Raw genomic sequence first — 14,909 nt, 5'->3', positions numbered from 1 at the left:
AGCACTGTGGGTCTCAACCCACACACAGCAGTGGATGCGAAATCAATGTTCGTTCAGCCACATTCACTCCATCGTACCATATTACAGTATGTGTGAAGGAAGAAAAAAAAACAACATAAAAAATGCCCCATTGAAATAGAAGAAAAAGAAACTAATGATGCGTAATGTAGATTAAACAAATCGCAAACAAAAGTCGGGTATCAAGAAGTGGTATAATTTCTCTGCTGAAAAACAGGGTCGAATGTGGAAAATCTGTATGTACAAAAACACCTCCCGAAATCATCCCAAAAAAGATTGCGGTGGTGGTGGTGGTGCAGAAATGTCCGCCCTTGAAGGCGAAAGCATCGGTCTGGGCGACGTAGGTAATCCAATGAGACCACCACCAAGGCCACTCGTCGTTCCTCGTTTACCCACCGCATTCAAATTCAAGCCTTTGCTATTTGCCGTACTTGCCGCCTTTGAAATCCTTGCCGCTACGGGAGTGTCAGGGGGACCACTAATTCGTATCGTATGCTGTTGTTGTTGCTGATGATGTGGATGGTGGAAGGAGTCCTGATGATCTCGATCACGGCTGGGTGTCGAGATTGACCCCGACACCGATTCGGCTGTCATCTCACCATCACCCGTCGTCTCGGTCCCACTCTCATCTTGTACGGAGTAATCATCCGTGTCCGATTGCGGGTCATCCGCGGATGCTAAATTAAGGATAGGAAAGGCAGGAAGGGGAGCCGAGGCAACGAAGGGAAAGAAGGCACAAAGAGAAGTCTCGGTCAGCGCCCGAGCGTCTAAAATAACTCCAAACGATTAGAATTACTCACTGTTAAGGCTTCGTCCTCCGAGTCCCAGAATCTGATCTGCGGCCGCATGAGAGTAATGCCTGCTATTCCTATTCCTCTTCGAAACATCGTCCCCTCCCTCTTCATGTAATGGTTCGAGTCCATCTTCGCTCGCAACCGCACTATGATTGTCAAGGTCCCGACCAGCATCAACATTAAAAACTCGATTGAACTCTCCAAGCATTAAGCTGAAGACTCCTGCCGGTATACCCAATGTCGGCGAAAAGACAATACCGACATTCCGCATCGTCATTTTGTTGACACTTGCATTTTGTACGATCAGTATTAAATGAGCCGTAAGCGCACGGAGAATACTGTAATTCGCGATTGGCAGTGATGCAATGAGTTGAGATAATTCTCGGATTCGTTCCTGGGGATCAACAAAGTCTGAATCAAAAAGGAAAAAAAAAATTGACAGAGTCAGAAAAAAAAACACTTAGGGACACTTTGATAGGGCATACCGATAACGGACAGGAACCTGAAATGTAGCTCCCTTGTCAGGATACTCGCCGGTAACTCCCTCAAGTAACTCTTGAGTAAGCCAGCAATAGCATGAGGGTCCCAGTATTCATCGCTAGCCAACAAATTCAAATCACCCTCTAAACAGATATCAGTCAACAACGTGGCACAAAGAAAGCCAAGTAAATGATATGCTACGCACCAGCATTGAAACGATCTTTCAAACTCTTGATAACCGCAGAACTCCCGCTCAACCTATAGATACCCTCCTCCTGATCGGCTTTCTTCGCTTCCAAATATTCAATGGACCTGAAGACGATCGATGGCAAGTTACATATCTGCGAAACCTCGAGTGATTCTTCCAGAGGTATCCCAAACACGTTTCGAGGTACTACCGCGACCTGTTTTTCCCCTGAAGATTAATAAAAGTTATATATTTAGCATTCTCCATATCATTGCAATGGAAGAGGGAAAAAAAACAAACCATTCGTTTGTCTCCACGCCCCAGGCCAAAATCTTGATCTAGCCTTCTCCCGTCTATTACTCCCGGCTCCAGCACCACCATCACCTCCCGATCCTCCAACATTACTCTCTCCCCCACCCCATTTAAATCCAGAAGGAATAGGTTGTCCGCCCATCGGCGCTGAAATTTTCGGCTTCGTAGTACTTGCACCACCACCACCGTCCATCTTATCGGGTGATGGAGATCTGTTCATGTTATTAGATCCGGGAGTGCTGAGATTCGAGTTCGAATTCGAGCTCGAATTGTTGTTGCTGCTATTTGAAGGATAAAGAGAAGTCTTTCGAACATCATATCGATACCTTTCAGGTGAATGATTCCTTGAAGATTTCCTCTTATCCATCATCTCTGTCATACCGTCACGACCGTAATGGCCCATTTCCGAATTCGGTCGAGGACCACCCACAACCTCAACGTTGCCAACGCCAGAAAGCATTGACGGTGCATCAGGTAAACTCGAAGGAAGACCTTGAAGTCTCTCCAAAACCCTCTTCGCAGTATCATTACTCGCAGATTTGCTATTTTGTCCGCCACCTTGTGAAATCTGTCGTTCAATAGATAATTGATCCAGGGATTTGACGGGACTCCCAGGTCGTTCCAGATTATTAATCTCGTCCACGTTATGCGGTGTCGAGAATAATTTCGCATTGCTCGGGTCTTGTTGGAGTTGTGAAAGTGGAACGCCTTTCGAAACCAAGATCTCGTCTTTCGATAGCCCTCTTTGTGGTTGCTTCACAAGGTGATGAGAGGAGGAGGCGACAGGGGGAGGAGGAGCGCCATAATTCAATGGTTCCTCACTGTATACACCAGTAAAGTACCGCACGAGCATCTCAACCCAAGCGTCTCTCTCTTCATCACTCTCAGCGCACAGCACGTGCCTTGGGTGTGAACCTCCAGGTCCCTTTTTGGCTTCAACAATTAGAAAAGCGTGACGATACTCCTTCTCGTCATCATGATAGTTAGAGCCGCCATTAGGGTTATTGTGATTCGAGTTGGAGTTCTGCCTATCGGAGTTACGTTGCTGGCGCCCAATTTGCGCACCAGTGATCACGATCGAACCCAGGTGCGTACCTCCACGCTAACCCCAAAAAGAGGATATGTCAGGTCTTGTAGTTTTTATGATAATTAGAATAAAGCGCACGGATTCATAGTATTCAAGTACGGGGCCTTGTAGAACAAAATACCGCGTTTTCCACCCTCCAAAGTTTTTGCCCCTTTTCGTCAAATATCCTTCTTTATGACCTGCTTGCATGACTGGTTGACGAGTCTCGCGAACAATATCGGTGGTGAGGAATGCAATGGCCTCATCGTTATGTCTGATTGGCAACTTCAGAAGTGATTGGAGATAAGACTCCAGTAGCGCCTATCGTGCATACAATGAGTGACATGCGGCGCAATAAATCAAAAAAAAAAAAATTAGTCACCTTTCGTTGGTCAACTTTTGCGGGTGCATGATCCTTCCAAAATTTCCCCTCAGGTAAACCAGTAATCTTCTTCGCAACAGACTTGCCGACACTTGCCCGAACCCTGGAATCCAGGGTGACCACATCAGAATACCTTTTCTCCACTTTCCATGGTTCCTTCCCACTCCCTGGATTTACGGTAATCACAAACCAGAGTACCTCCTTGCCTCTGTCGTTAGGGCGAACAGAAGAGTGAGAAACCGAAACAATGGTGGTCGGTAAATCAGTGGGCAGGAGGGGTAGCGCCCGGTAATGCTCTCTGTCACGTTTGCGCGTGGGAGGGGGTTCGAGCGAGCTAAGCGTTGAGGTGGACTCAACGACCGGTCGAGAGTCTGTGCGTGGTGGTGCAGCTACGGGCATCATTTGTTGTTGGCTCATTTGCTGGTGGGATAGATATGCTGACGGTAGTGAAACTGAGGGATAATTCGAATGACTGGGTCCCACTTGCTGTTGCTGTTGCGGCTGTTGTTGCAGTGGCGTATGATGATAAAACTGATGATGGGGTTGGGATGGAGGTCCAATTGACGACGAACCGGAATTATCGTTGATGAGCAACTGATGCGGCCCGGGTGTAGCCTGATCCATTTCGGTAGATTGATCAGTCGCAAATTCCGGCGGTAGCGAGTGCTGTGAGGACGTTGAGGACAAATCCTCAGATGGGACCCCTACTTGGCTTGGATCTTGGCCAGTATTTGGGGGGTCATGGAATGGATTAGTGAAGTTGGGAGCGTCAGAGTGAGGTTGCCGGTCTGGCGGGGTTGTTGTACTGTGATCAATTCTGGAATCCGGAACAGCCGAATCGGCGGCCTTGGTTTGATTCTGATCATGAACAGATCTTCTGAATTCAGCTTCGTCATCGTACAATTCCACATCCTCAGCATCCTCGTCGTCGTCTTCCAGGTCGAGGAATTCTGAGGCTTCGGGTTTCGATGAGTCGTCTTGCTGCTGAGGAACAAGATTGGAGGAAACCTTGGGCTTGGACGAAGAAAAAGAGTCGAGCTTGGGACTTGGAGAGGGCGAGTCAACCATGTTGACAATATATTGCCTGGCTTCGTCGGGAAGAGTGATGCGGGAGCTACGAGGGTCCATTGGAGGAAGCATAGGTCGCGCCTCGGCTTTGATTGATGTCTGACTGAGAGAAACACGGGGAGTTTGGGGCGAGGCGGGCGACATAGTGATCTGTACCGACGTAGTAGACGAAGCGTTCGCGGATGGGGAAGAGGAAGAATGGATACTCGAGGATGTGGCTGTCGTAAGTGCGGAGGCATTATAGTTCATGCTGGAACTGACGCTGCTGATGCTTTCGGCAATACTGCCTTTGCGAATCTGCGGTGGTTCATCTGAAGAAATGGATGCGGATGCGGATACGGGAAGTGACTGGGAGTCGGAATGGGATGGTGCATTTGGGAGAGATTTTTGGTACTTTGAAGAAGTGGGGGTGGACGAGGCAGGGGCACTGGGTGGTGGCGGTGGCAGGGTGCCGGAATTTATGCTCGTGGATGAGGTGCTGTCGTTGTTGCGGAGAGACTCGTTGTACGAGCGAGAGGAATGTAGTCGGGGAGTACCTGGAGAGACGTGAGAAAGGCAAGTCGGATCAGAAAAGACGACAGACTATTATCTTGCGAGTGTTGTCGTGAAGGGGCGTCTCCAGAGTCGACCTCGGTGCGCGTCTTGCGATCTGCAGATTTCTGGCTCTTTCTGTCTGCGGAGCCACCGAGGGCGACTACCTTTGCTTTGTATGCATCACGCTCGCCCCTGATTCTGTCGAGTTCTTTGATAATCTGATTGTAGCCTGACCGCTGCTTTTCGATGAGCTTCCAGAGCTGGGTATTCTGAGCGGCGAGGACATTGCGTTCGTTGACAGCCTGTTCCAAGGCGGCGAGCTTTGAATCTGGGGCGGCTTCGTGCTGCCTGAGAAGAGAAGTGGAGGAGAGAGGCTGGGAGTGGGAGAGGGAAGTCGAGGTAGACGACGAGGGGAGGGCCGAGGTGGACGACGACGGCGAGCTGGACGAGCGCTGTGGCTGGAGCGGGGACTGGGGAGCGAGTCTGTCGCGGGTGGCCATGGCTGTTGGAAATGTCGCCGGTTGTAAATGTCACCCTATCAGACAACCACGTGACCATTCTCGCGTCTGCTCCGATCACTCCAGCGGACCACAGCGCTGCTTCCGACCACGATGCTCGCAGCCAGGCGCCTCGTTGCTTCCCGCGTCTTCCCCAGGCGTCTGCTCAACACCGCACTGCACAAGACCGTGCCGCAGAGTCAGCCCCAGGAGCATGCCGTCATCTCGACCTTTGATCTTTTCAGCATTGGCGGTCTGTCAATCGCTCCAGTCTCCCCCCACCTCCCGTTGATTGGAATGTTATCGCAGTCGGCCCCTCGTCCTCTCACACCGTCGGTCCAATGCGCGCGGGAAGAATATTCATCAACGATCTTCGAGAGCTAGGCTTATTGGACAAGGTATGTCGTCTTTCGCATTGTCCATACGTCATTTCCAACATTGCACAACAAGGTTCATAAAATCAAAATAAATCTGTAAGACCACCTCATGTCTATAAACACTCTCCACGTTCATCGGGTTCTTCAGGTATGGCTCTCTGGCTGCTACAGGTCCGTGTTTTCCCGTTCCGCTACTCAGTTTTGTTAACTCCGTATCCCGTTTAGGCAAAGGGTACGGGGATCCTTCCGTCTTCTTCTCTGATGCTTAGCCCAAATACAGTCATCACACACCACAAGCTATCCTTCTTGGTCTTGAAGGTACGACTTACGAACGTCTCTCCTCTTCAATACTGCTAACCTTCCTGCTTCAGGTTCCGATCCTGAAACCATAGACACCGGGACCATCTCATCTCGCTATGACGCTGTCCTTGCCACCAAAGCTTTGATGTTAGGAGGTAATCACCGTATTCATTATGACATGGATAAAGATATGCTTTGGAGGTATGACGTCGTCCTGAAAACTCACCCAAACGGGATGAGATTTTCTTGTTTCGATAAAGACGGCACGCTGCTTGCTACCAACGAGTACTTCAGCGTCGGCGGTGGTTTTGTCGTAAATGCAAAGACTCAAGGTTGGCAATATACACATTTTCGACACAAACGCACCTCCTGACCGTTGTGTAGTGGATGAGAACATGTTCTATAAAGGCGTCGACAAGAAAGCCGTTCATAATGCCAGGCTACAACAAGTACATTCCCTGGAAGAGCCAAGCCTGGATAGGCCGCTCATCTCTGAGCCTCCTACTCACCCAAATATGCCTGTCAGTCATAGTAAAGAGCAAGAAGAGGAGAGGCCACCCTACCCGTTCGACACCGGAGCCTCTCTTTTAGCTCTTACTCAAAAGCATAATGTATGTAATTTGATGCTGATGGTCTCATTATATCTGATCTCGTGTGTCAGATGACAATAGCCCAAATCGTCCACGACAATGAGGTCCGTCCCAACCCCGCTTCAAGGACCTCGAGTGAATCTGATCGACCAACAGAAATATTTTGGTTACACAGAAGAAGATATCCATGAGAAGGCATGTATCTGTTCATCGTCTCCATCAACGTTCTTTACGAGGTCTTGGAGAAAATTTCTTGTTATATCTTTCCATCATTATCTATCACCGTCTTATCGTCGTCGTCTCTTGGTTCTTTAACCTAACTGATGTCATCTGACAGTTGATGCGTATTTGGCAAGTCATGGACCAGTGCATTAGAACAGGTGTATCCACAACTGAACGTACGCTTCCCGGTCGTCTTAATCTCAGAAGACGTGCACCAATGTTGTACCGACGTCTAATGCGCGGGTTCGTGTTTTTTTTTCGCACTTAGTCTTTTTCTTTTCTTTTTTTTTTCCACCTACGCCCGCTTCGCGTTTCCACATGCAGTTCTCATCGCTGCTTCTACTCGGTGTCCTATTCGTGTCTCCCGAGTGCAGATATGACACCAACTAATTCCAAGTCATAACCTATTGATTCCATCATCATCACCAACGTTCTTCACACGTCACTCTTTCTCCAGCTTCTACATTTATCTCTCATCTCGCTTCTTTGATTTTCGTGTTTCTTTGAACACCACCAATCTCGTTAATCTTATACATATCTCCAAAACAGGTTTTACCCCGGAATGCAATCTCCCATGGGCGGTTTTCCCGCTATTGGTCCGGGATCTGGTAGTGCCAATCACATAACCGATGCCATTCCCGGACCTCGCTCCGCTTCCTATAGTAGATCCACGGCTCCAGGGACTGATTTTGAAGATGATGATAAAGGGGTATACGAACTTGATCCTGATACAGCCAAACTGGTAGAGGACATGAAAAGACAAGATCAACATCAGCATGGAGATAATAAGTCTGAAAGTGTTGCCGCGGCTAACAGGAAGAAGGGGTTGTTGGCGGCTTTGAAAGGTGTGCCTAGAGTTGTCGGATCTATGGATCATGCTATTGCACCTATGGCGCCTGTGAGTAGCGTTTGGTACCTGCTGTCAGGGTTCTTCCAAGAATACCTTTACTGACGATAATGTTTTCTTTTTTTTCAAATGTTTGTTTTCCGTTCGCAATGCCCCTCACGGATCCGCTCTTTCTATGAATCCACCTTAAAACTCCAATTCAAATTAACGTGGATTTCATTTCCGATGAACAACGGATCTGATAACTTTGGAATAATTCATAAAACAAAATTACAATGGGTAAACTGTTCGCGGGATCCGAAATTAAAAACACCTCTCGGATTCCATTCCGAATTTTCCGAAAACTAAATCTAACTGCGCAACGTTGATGCGTTTCTGACACGTCCCGTGATTTGAACAGAGGAGGACTGTCATTCCTTCAATGGATTTCTTATCATGTTATGCAATCGCAGTTAACGAGGTTAACGCTTCTGGTGGAAGAATTGTTACCTCTCCGACAAATGGTGCTTCAGGTGTTATACCGGCCGTCCTGAAGTATATCATCGAGGTATGTATTTTATTATGAGGATCATTTTCGTGCCTCAACAGCTTTATCTTTGCTCTTCCCGAACTTCGTTCATGATCTCTCATGACGCATTGTCCCCCTCTTTTTGGATGTATTGCTTATTGCTGTCGTTCAAAGTTTGTTAGTGATGCTCCCGTGAGGAGCGTAGAGACCTTCTTATTGACAGCCGCAGTAAGTCCTCTTTCTCGCCACTTGTACTATTTTTTTTCGCTCTCTATCTATCTACCCCGGAATTCGGTGCATCTCACATTTGTCGGATCTTGGCATTCTAACTGTCATAGCAATGATCCTCTCCGCTTACGTTTAGTGCCCATGCACTATTTTCGTTCCACTTTCTGACTTTTTTACTTCTTTACATCGGTAAACGTTTTGTCATACGTCAGACCAGAAACCTTTTTCTAGGTCTGCTGACTTGAGCTTGAGAGAACTTGTAGCCTTTTTTTGCTTTTGCTTTTTCTGGGGTCCTTCCTCTCGATCATTCTTTGTCGTCATTCACTTATCTTCCATGTAGGCTGTTGGTATGTTGTTCAAACGGGGAAGTACTATATCTGCTGCAGAAGGCGGTTGTCAGGCTGAAGTTGGCGGTACGTATCAGTCACTTGATCTTTTGTAATTGGTGGTGGTGTGTATTGTACTGAGATATCATTTATAGTTGCTTGTTCTATGGCCGCAGCCGGTTTTGCGGCTTGTATGGGTGGTAAGCCGATATCGATTTGATCTTTAACTGCCCCTTGACATTTTTTTTCTCTGTGTGCAGCTTCGCCGGAGACGGTGCTCCAGGTGGGTCCATCTTATATGACATATCTTTTTTGATTAACCCACCATCATCTTTTGCTGCTTCTTTCAGGCAGCTGAAATTGGCATAGGTACGCATTTGGGCAATGTCTCACATCGGGTGCTGTGCTCATGGGCCACTAATCTGTTCTGCTTTTCTCTCACGCGAAATCCTACTCCTAACATAATATCTGTCTATCAAAACACCCACTCCCCAACCGGACTGACTGGAACACCGAATAATATCGATCTTGGAATACCTTTCTTTTTTCTCTCGGTTGGGGGCTCGGGTGGGGGCTCGGTGTTCTCGCCTGTCCATCATGCATCCATCACACGTCGTCATTGCCATCACCACCGCCATCTTTAACTTTTCGTTCGTACTTGGTGTTCTATGGGTTCTGACTTGCTACCGACCTGCTGATCGACCTCTTGGCGTCCATGGCCTTGTGGTCATGGACCTATCTCCGGATTTTACCCACGCTCTAAACGCCTCTGCTGATGATCAATGCCATGGACCTCGTGGACCATGCTTCTTTTCTCCATCTCCCCCCCTTTCTTGGAATATTGACGAAAATAAATAAATAATTCTAAACATAGAACATAACCTTGGGTTAACCTGCGATCCCATAGATGGTTTAGTGCAGGTGCCTTGTATAGTACGTGATTTGATTGAATTCTCGCTCTCAAATCTTGGGGCTAACTGAATCGTTCGTTTTTTGGCTTCTTTCCCTTGGCGCGCCTCTTTTTTTTCGGTTTGAATTGGATGGCTTACGTGTCGCGACTTTTTTTTTTTCGGTCCCTGTGGAATTTTTGACCGATATGAACGGGGACTTTTTTTTCGTGGTATGGCTTGACGCACCACTGTGCTGGGGTGATTCGGGCGCTTTTCTTCTTCTTCTTCTTGGAATCTTGATGGTTTGGGTTGTGACGGGATTATTACTCGTTATTTTGTCATCTAGGAGCGAAATAGTCTTGGAGGTAAGTAATGTTTTTTATTCATTTCTATTCTTCCCCCCTTTGCCCATCTTTTCGGGCCCCCTGTGACTGTCCTATCTCCCCATTTATGTCCGGTATTGAAAGGGCCGTGATGCTGACTGGAATCGGGTTGGTTCCTTTTTATTTTTATGACGACATGTTGAATTATCGCTCCGATTTACAACACGGCCGAAAACTATCCCCAATTCGGAATAACGACGCTCGACATCTGGATATTCGGGGACAATACAATGTGCTGCGTCCAATTGATCTTTTCTGGTTTACCGCCAACTCTATCTGACGATGTGGCCATATGAAACTGATGTTTCGGAACATTGGCTTTGCCGGGTTGGCAACAATTCCACCATTCTTGCTGTCGGCACTCTAACGCCTGCTCGACATCAACATACCACCTGATATAAAACACACATATGGATCTTGTGGCACACACGTTCTGACCAAAAACAGCTGTGAAGGCGGTTACAGCTGCTCAGTTGTCTATGGCAATCACTGGAGTTTATAGCGTCACTCTTGATGAAGCGATTGAAGCTATGAGGTTGACAGCTGCAGATATGAGTGTCAAGTATAAGGAGACAAGTCTTTCCGTAAGTCACATTAAAGTTTCTTTTTTACTGTGCTTCTTGACAGATTAATATTGATTGGTGGCGAGAGCGGGGGGTTAGGTTAAACCTTTACCCTTTGCTGTTTTACTTCTTCTCATCTTCTTCTCTATGTTTCCATCATTAATGACTGACTGATTAATTGTCTTTTTGGGTTCTTCGGCTTTCGGTTATGTTCTTTGGTGGCGTTGTGTTTTTGGCGATGCTCTCGATTGTCGATATCTTCGCATATTCATATAACCCTATAGGGTCTTGCGGTAAGTCGCTATATTCGTTTTTCCCTTTTTTATGAAAAACCCTCGATTCTATTTGTGGGCGGGCGGGTGTATCATTTTGTTACCCTGCGGGTGACGAGGATGGCGGGAGTGGGGTAGTGGTTCCTGACTGTCCATCATCAAAATACCAGGAAACTGAAAACACCTTTTATCGACCTTTTTGTCTTTGGATCATCATGAGACAGCGGAGGTCGGAGGTATGAGCACGAAAGGCTTTTTTTTCTTAACGGTTTTGTTTTGTTGTTTCACTTTGTTCTTTTTCCTCTATTGTGAGTTAGTTGAACTGACGTTTCTATTACTATTTCTTTTTTCATTATGTATAGACGACGGTGAAGATTCCTTTGTCACTTCCTGCATGGTGCGTTTTGGTATCTTTCTTTATAGAAAGAATAATAACTGATGTGATGTGCCTTTCCCTCCGTCTCTCTGAATCAATCGACTATCAAATTTCCCTTACGACAAACAACCACCGGTTCTTCAAAACAGTTGAAACCGCGATAAACGCCAATGGCGATGTCGATGGTGTGGCTGCTCTGATTACCATCCCCTAAACGCATTCAATACCAAACACAATTTTTTAGAAAGCTTTTTGACGGAGGAAACTGGAATTTAACGGAGTGATGATATGTTTTATGTGTATATGATGGAGGAGGAGGATATTTACCCCTTTTCTTTTTCTTTTTCTATTCCCTAATCCCCAACCCCTCAAGTTATAGATTCCCTTCCTTTTAATCGGCAGATAATAATATAAGCCCTAGACCCATAGATTCCTTTTTTTTCTATAGATTCATTGATTTGTAAAAAATCCGAAAAAAAGTTATTTAGAACTATAGTTTCATTTTTTTCTTCATTTAAATTGATTTTCGAGCAAGGACACCGAGAAACACAATTTGTTTTTTTTGCAGGACCCAAAAAAAAAAAGAGAGATAAGATAAGAGAGCATACACCCTGGTGTAATAATCTATATAATACTGAACGTCTATGAGAGAGGGCCACAAGAAGAAAAAAAAGAAAGAGGATTGAAGACATATATACAAGGAAGCAAGGAGGGTGGTTGCATTATTATTCGATAATGTGGGGGGGTATCAGTATTGTGTGTGTGAACGAGAGAGAGAGAAGAAAATCGTAGGAAGAAAAAGGTGGGGGGGTAGGGGTACAACAGAACCCCGCGTATGCATAAAAATGCGTACGTATCCCATCATCCGCAAAAGAAACCATAAAAAAAAGACCCGTCAACTATCCCAAAAATCACATCAATATACAACCTGAATGACTTGATCCTTTAGCTCTTGAACTTATTGAGACCCGAGCTGCTTCATGAAAGACATCAGAGACGCCTCTATTATGTTTCGAACTGCATTCTGTTCACGAAAATCGAAAATCAGTTGAGGATATGGAATTTAATTTGTTGGGGAATTATTTTACGAACCGAGATATCGTGAAGCACGTATTCTTCTTGCGACGGCCAAACCTTCTTCGTATTGAACTGGATGTGTACCGTAACGGTGTAGTCGATCTTTTAGTGCTTGATCTTCTCGAAGATCACATTTGAGAGCTAGGATCAAGGGTAGTTGGACGTTGTAGAAAGGTGGAGGGGATACGTACCTACGAGAACGAGCTATTGGGATGGAAACGAGGGTTATTAATCAAGGATCGGAACGTGGGGGAAGTGATTCATTTGACGAAACTCACCTTGACACCAGGACAATGCTCTAAGATTTCATCAAGCCACTATAAAGAATGAATTCATCAAAATAAGCATTTGTGTGTATCGGACGTAGTACGTACCTTTGACTCGACATTCTCTAATGAGACGGGATTATCAACTGAAAAGCATATCATCACGACATGCGTTTCTGCATACGATAACGAACGTAGACGGTCAAACTCTTCCTGACCTGTTTGTGTGGATATGATGTTAAACGAAAGGGAACTGAGGATAATGGGGATGGGTTATAGATTTGCCCTAAAACGGCAGGATTGTTTTTTGCGAGGCGAGTTTGGGGAAGGGGATACTGACCGGCGGTGTCCCAGAGACTGAGTTCGACGAGTTGGTCATCGTCGACGTAGAGATCGTGTACGTAGTTTTCGAATACGGTTGGTTCACTGGAGAGGAAGGAGCGGTGAGGGATGGGGTGGATGGAGGTGGGGAAGGTGGCGCGTACTAGACCTGGGTGAAGAAACCTCGCGTGAAGACGTTGAGAAGAGAGGTCTTTCCTAGAAGAGTATGTATAAGCGTAAATGGACATGGCTGTAGACTATATGGCGCACCTGTGGCTCCATCGCCGCAGACGACGACCTTGATATGCATTGAAGAAGTGAAATCAGATGTGGACCGAGCATGGCAAGTACCTTTCTCTGTATCTGCAGGCCGAGTGAGAAGAGATAGTTTCGAGAATGAAAGTACGCACTGGTCTGGAGCGGCCAAACGAGTTTGAGGATGAGCCGCAGAGAGGCATGGGTGGGTGAGTGCTGTGGCTGGCTTGTTCTCCGTTCGCGCAGTTCAAATAGCAGATCACGTGGTATATATAAATACTAACACCAGGCATATTTCTCGTTGGTCGCCCACCCCACCTCGCCTGCGCCGTACCATTTCACTGCAGGAAAGTGCTCCTCGCGACGCACAACAGCGCCGCCCAGCTCGCGCGCACTCTCGGCATACTCCGGGGCCAGATTCCACACCTCCACCTCATCCATCCCGTGCTTCCGCGCATACCGCAATGCATCTACCAACACTCCCCGAATTCTCTCTTTGTCCGCCCTCAACCGCGTCACCGTCAGCGTCTTGGGCGTTCCAGGCCGGAATTCACATGTCCACGTCGCAAATACCTCTTCTCCCACCCGCAGTCCACAATATTTGGGTGGATCTTGCACGTACCTGCTGAAATGATAATGCAGCCTGAACCACTGAAACATCGCCACCCCGTTGTTCGGCAAAAAGCTAAACTGCATTTGGTTTTCCTCTTTGGCTTTCTGCACCAGTTCAGCCTTGATCTTGTCCGTATCTTTATCCCACATCCCTTTTGCCGCCTTTTCATCTAACCACACCACTTCCCCGTTGTTATCTTCATCTTCAGGTATCGACACGTCCTTCAACTTCCAAAACGTAGAAAACGGATCTTTCACTATCCATCCATCCTGCCTTCCTCCAACATCCATTCCGCAAAGACTGTAATACGTCGGACCGACATCACTCCATAGTGCAGAAAGCCATCCGTCTCCTGCACTAGAAACTCTTGGCGGTGGTGCACCCCATTCTTCCGGAAACTGTTGCGTTTGCAAGTAGTCTTCACGCGCGAGTACCCAATGAAGCAATCGCATCATATGTTTACCGTATCCTTTCCCGCGAAATTGCTTTGCCGTGAACACACTCGCGATTCCATACCCAACACCTTCTTCCGCATCTTTATCCGGGTATGATATCGCAATTGTCCGTTTGAAACTAGCGAGTGTTCACCGATTATAAAATCTCATACTTGGTGAATTTTGTATGACTCACGTTTCGCATGAACAAAAGAAATCAATCGTCGTTGGATTATCTCTCGGAGCCAACACCCTATATCAACTCGTCAATACTTTCTTCAAATTTCCTCTTTTACTTAACATGTACCAAGTCATCAACTTCTCATCCCTCCCAAACTCCTCTCCCTCGCCCACAGCATCCCTATCCAAATACTCATCCATCGTCAACCCCCTTCCCCATTCCACAAACGTCCTTTTCCTAGACGCGATGATTGTTCGGTAGTAGCTGCGTATAGAGAGACTTTCGATAACATCAGGATAGAATAGATAGATTGGACAGACGAAGAGTTGTGCAAATATATACTTATATATATTCATCCAGGCACCACATGGTTTGCCGGCGTTGCCGTTGGTTCCGATTTTCAACAAGCTTCTTCTGCCCACCAAAAAAAAAACATATTCAAATGAATTAATATCATCCCCAAAAGCAAGTTACCGTCCATTATACAATAATCAAAAAATGTTCAAAGTCTTTCTTCTCTCATTCACACCTCATTGACCCCC

At 46.6% G+C, this 14,909-nt stretch overlaps 4 protein-coding genes across 4 annotated transcripts; 1 reads left to right on the top strand and 3 right to left on the bottom strand.

The window, feature by feature from the left end:
- Positions 1–169: 169 nt before the first annotated feature.
- Positions 170–5,341, bottom strand: AGABI2DRAFT_178988 (hypothetical protein; the record flags this gene model as incomplete). Its single annotated transcript, XM_006462037.1, has 8 exons — positions 170–695; positions 819–1,223; positions 1,298–1,435; positions 1,498–1,707; positions 1,780–2,893; positions 2,957–3,178; positions 3,240–4,843; positions 4,891–5,341. 8 exons carry the CDS (start codon positions 5,339–5,341, stop codon positions 280–282), a joined length of 4,560 nt encoding a protein of 1,519 aa, XP_006462100.1. The 3' UTR covers positions 170–279.
- Positions 5,342–5,865: 524 nt separating this feature from the next.
- Positions 5,866–11,434, top strand: AGABI2DRAFT_143787 (hypothetical protein; the record flags this gene model as incomplete). Its single annotated transcript, XM_006462036.1, has 20 exons — positions 5,866–5,886; positions 5,985–6,033; positions 6,087–6,347; positions 6,400–6,626; positions 6,677–6,709; positions 6,943–7,070; positions 7,377–7,725; positions 8,075–8,221; positions 8,357–8,410; positions 8,751–8,823; positions 8,913–8,936; positions 8,997–9,019; positions 9,087–9,105; positions 9,611–9,669; positions 9,973–9,991; positions 10,457–10,593; positions 10,637–10,671; positions 10,857–10,865; positions 11,219–11,241; positions 11,268–11,434. The coding sequence occupies 20 exons, from the start codon at positions 5,866–5,868 to the stop codon at positions 11,432–11,434; spliced, it is 1,857 nt and encodes a 618-aa protein (XP_006462099.1).
- Positions 11,435–12,131: 697 nt separating this feature from the next.
- Positions 12,132–13,194, bottom strand: AGABI2DRAFT_71589 (GTP-binding protein Rho3; the record flags this gene model as incomplete). Its single annotated transcript, XM_006462035.1, has 7 exons — positions 12,132–12,244; positions 12,313–12,438; positions 12,572–12,614; positions 12,672–12,781; positions 12,904–12,989; positions 13,049–13,100; positions 13,155–13,194. 7 exons carry the CDS (start codon positions 13,192–13,194, stop codon positions 12,132–12,134), a joined length of 570 nt encoding a protein of 189 aa, XP_006462098.1.
- Positions 13,195–13,393: 199 nt separating this feature from the next.
- Positions 13,394–14,723, bottom strand: AGABI2DRAFT_206303 (hypothetical protein; the record flags this gene model as incomplete). Its single annotated transcript, XM_006462034.1, has 3 exons — positions 13,394–14,325; positions 14,383–14,439; positions 14,488–14,723. 3 exons carry the CDS (start codon positions 14,721–14,723, stop codon positions 13,419–13,421), a joined length of 1,200 nt encoding a protein of 399 aa, XP_006462097.1. The 3' UTR covers positions 13,394–13,418.
- Between the last annotated feature and the right edge of the window lie 186 nt (positions 14,724–14,909).

The sequence above is a fragment of the Agaricus bisporus genome (assembly GCF_000300575.1).
Source record: "Agaricus bisporus var. bisporus H97 unplaced genomic scaffold AGABI2scaffold_6, whole genome shotgun sequence".
Taxonomy (NCBI): Eukaryota; Fungi; Basidiomycota; class Agaricomycetes; order Agaricales; family Agaricaceae; genus Agaricus; species Agaricus bisporus.
This window is presented reverse-complemented; position numbering and strand designations above follow the sequence as displayed.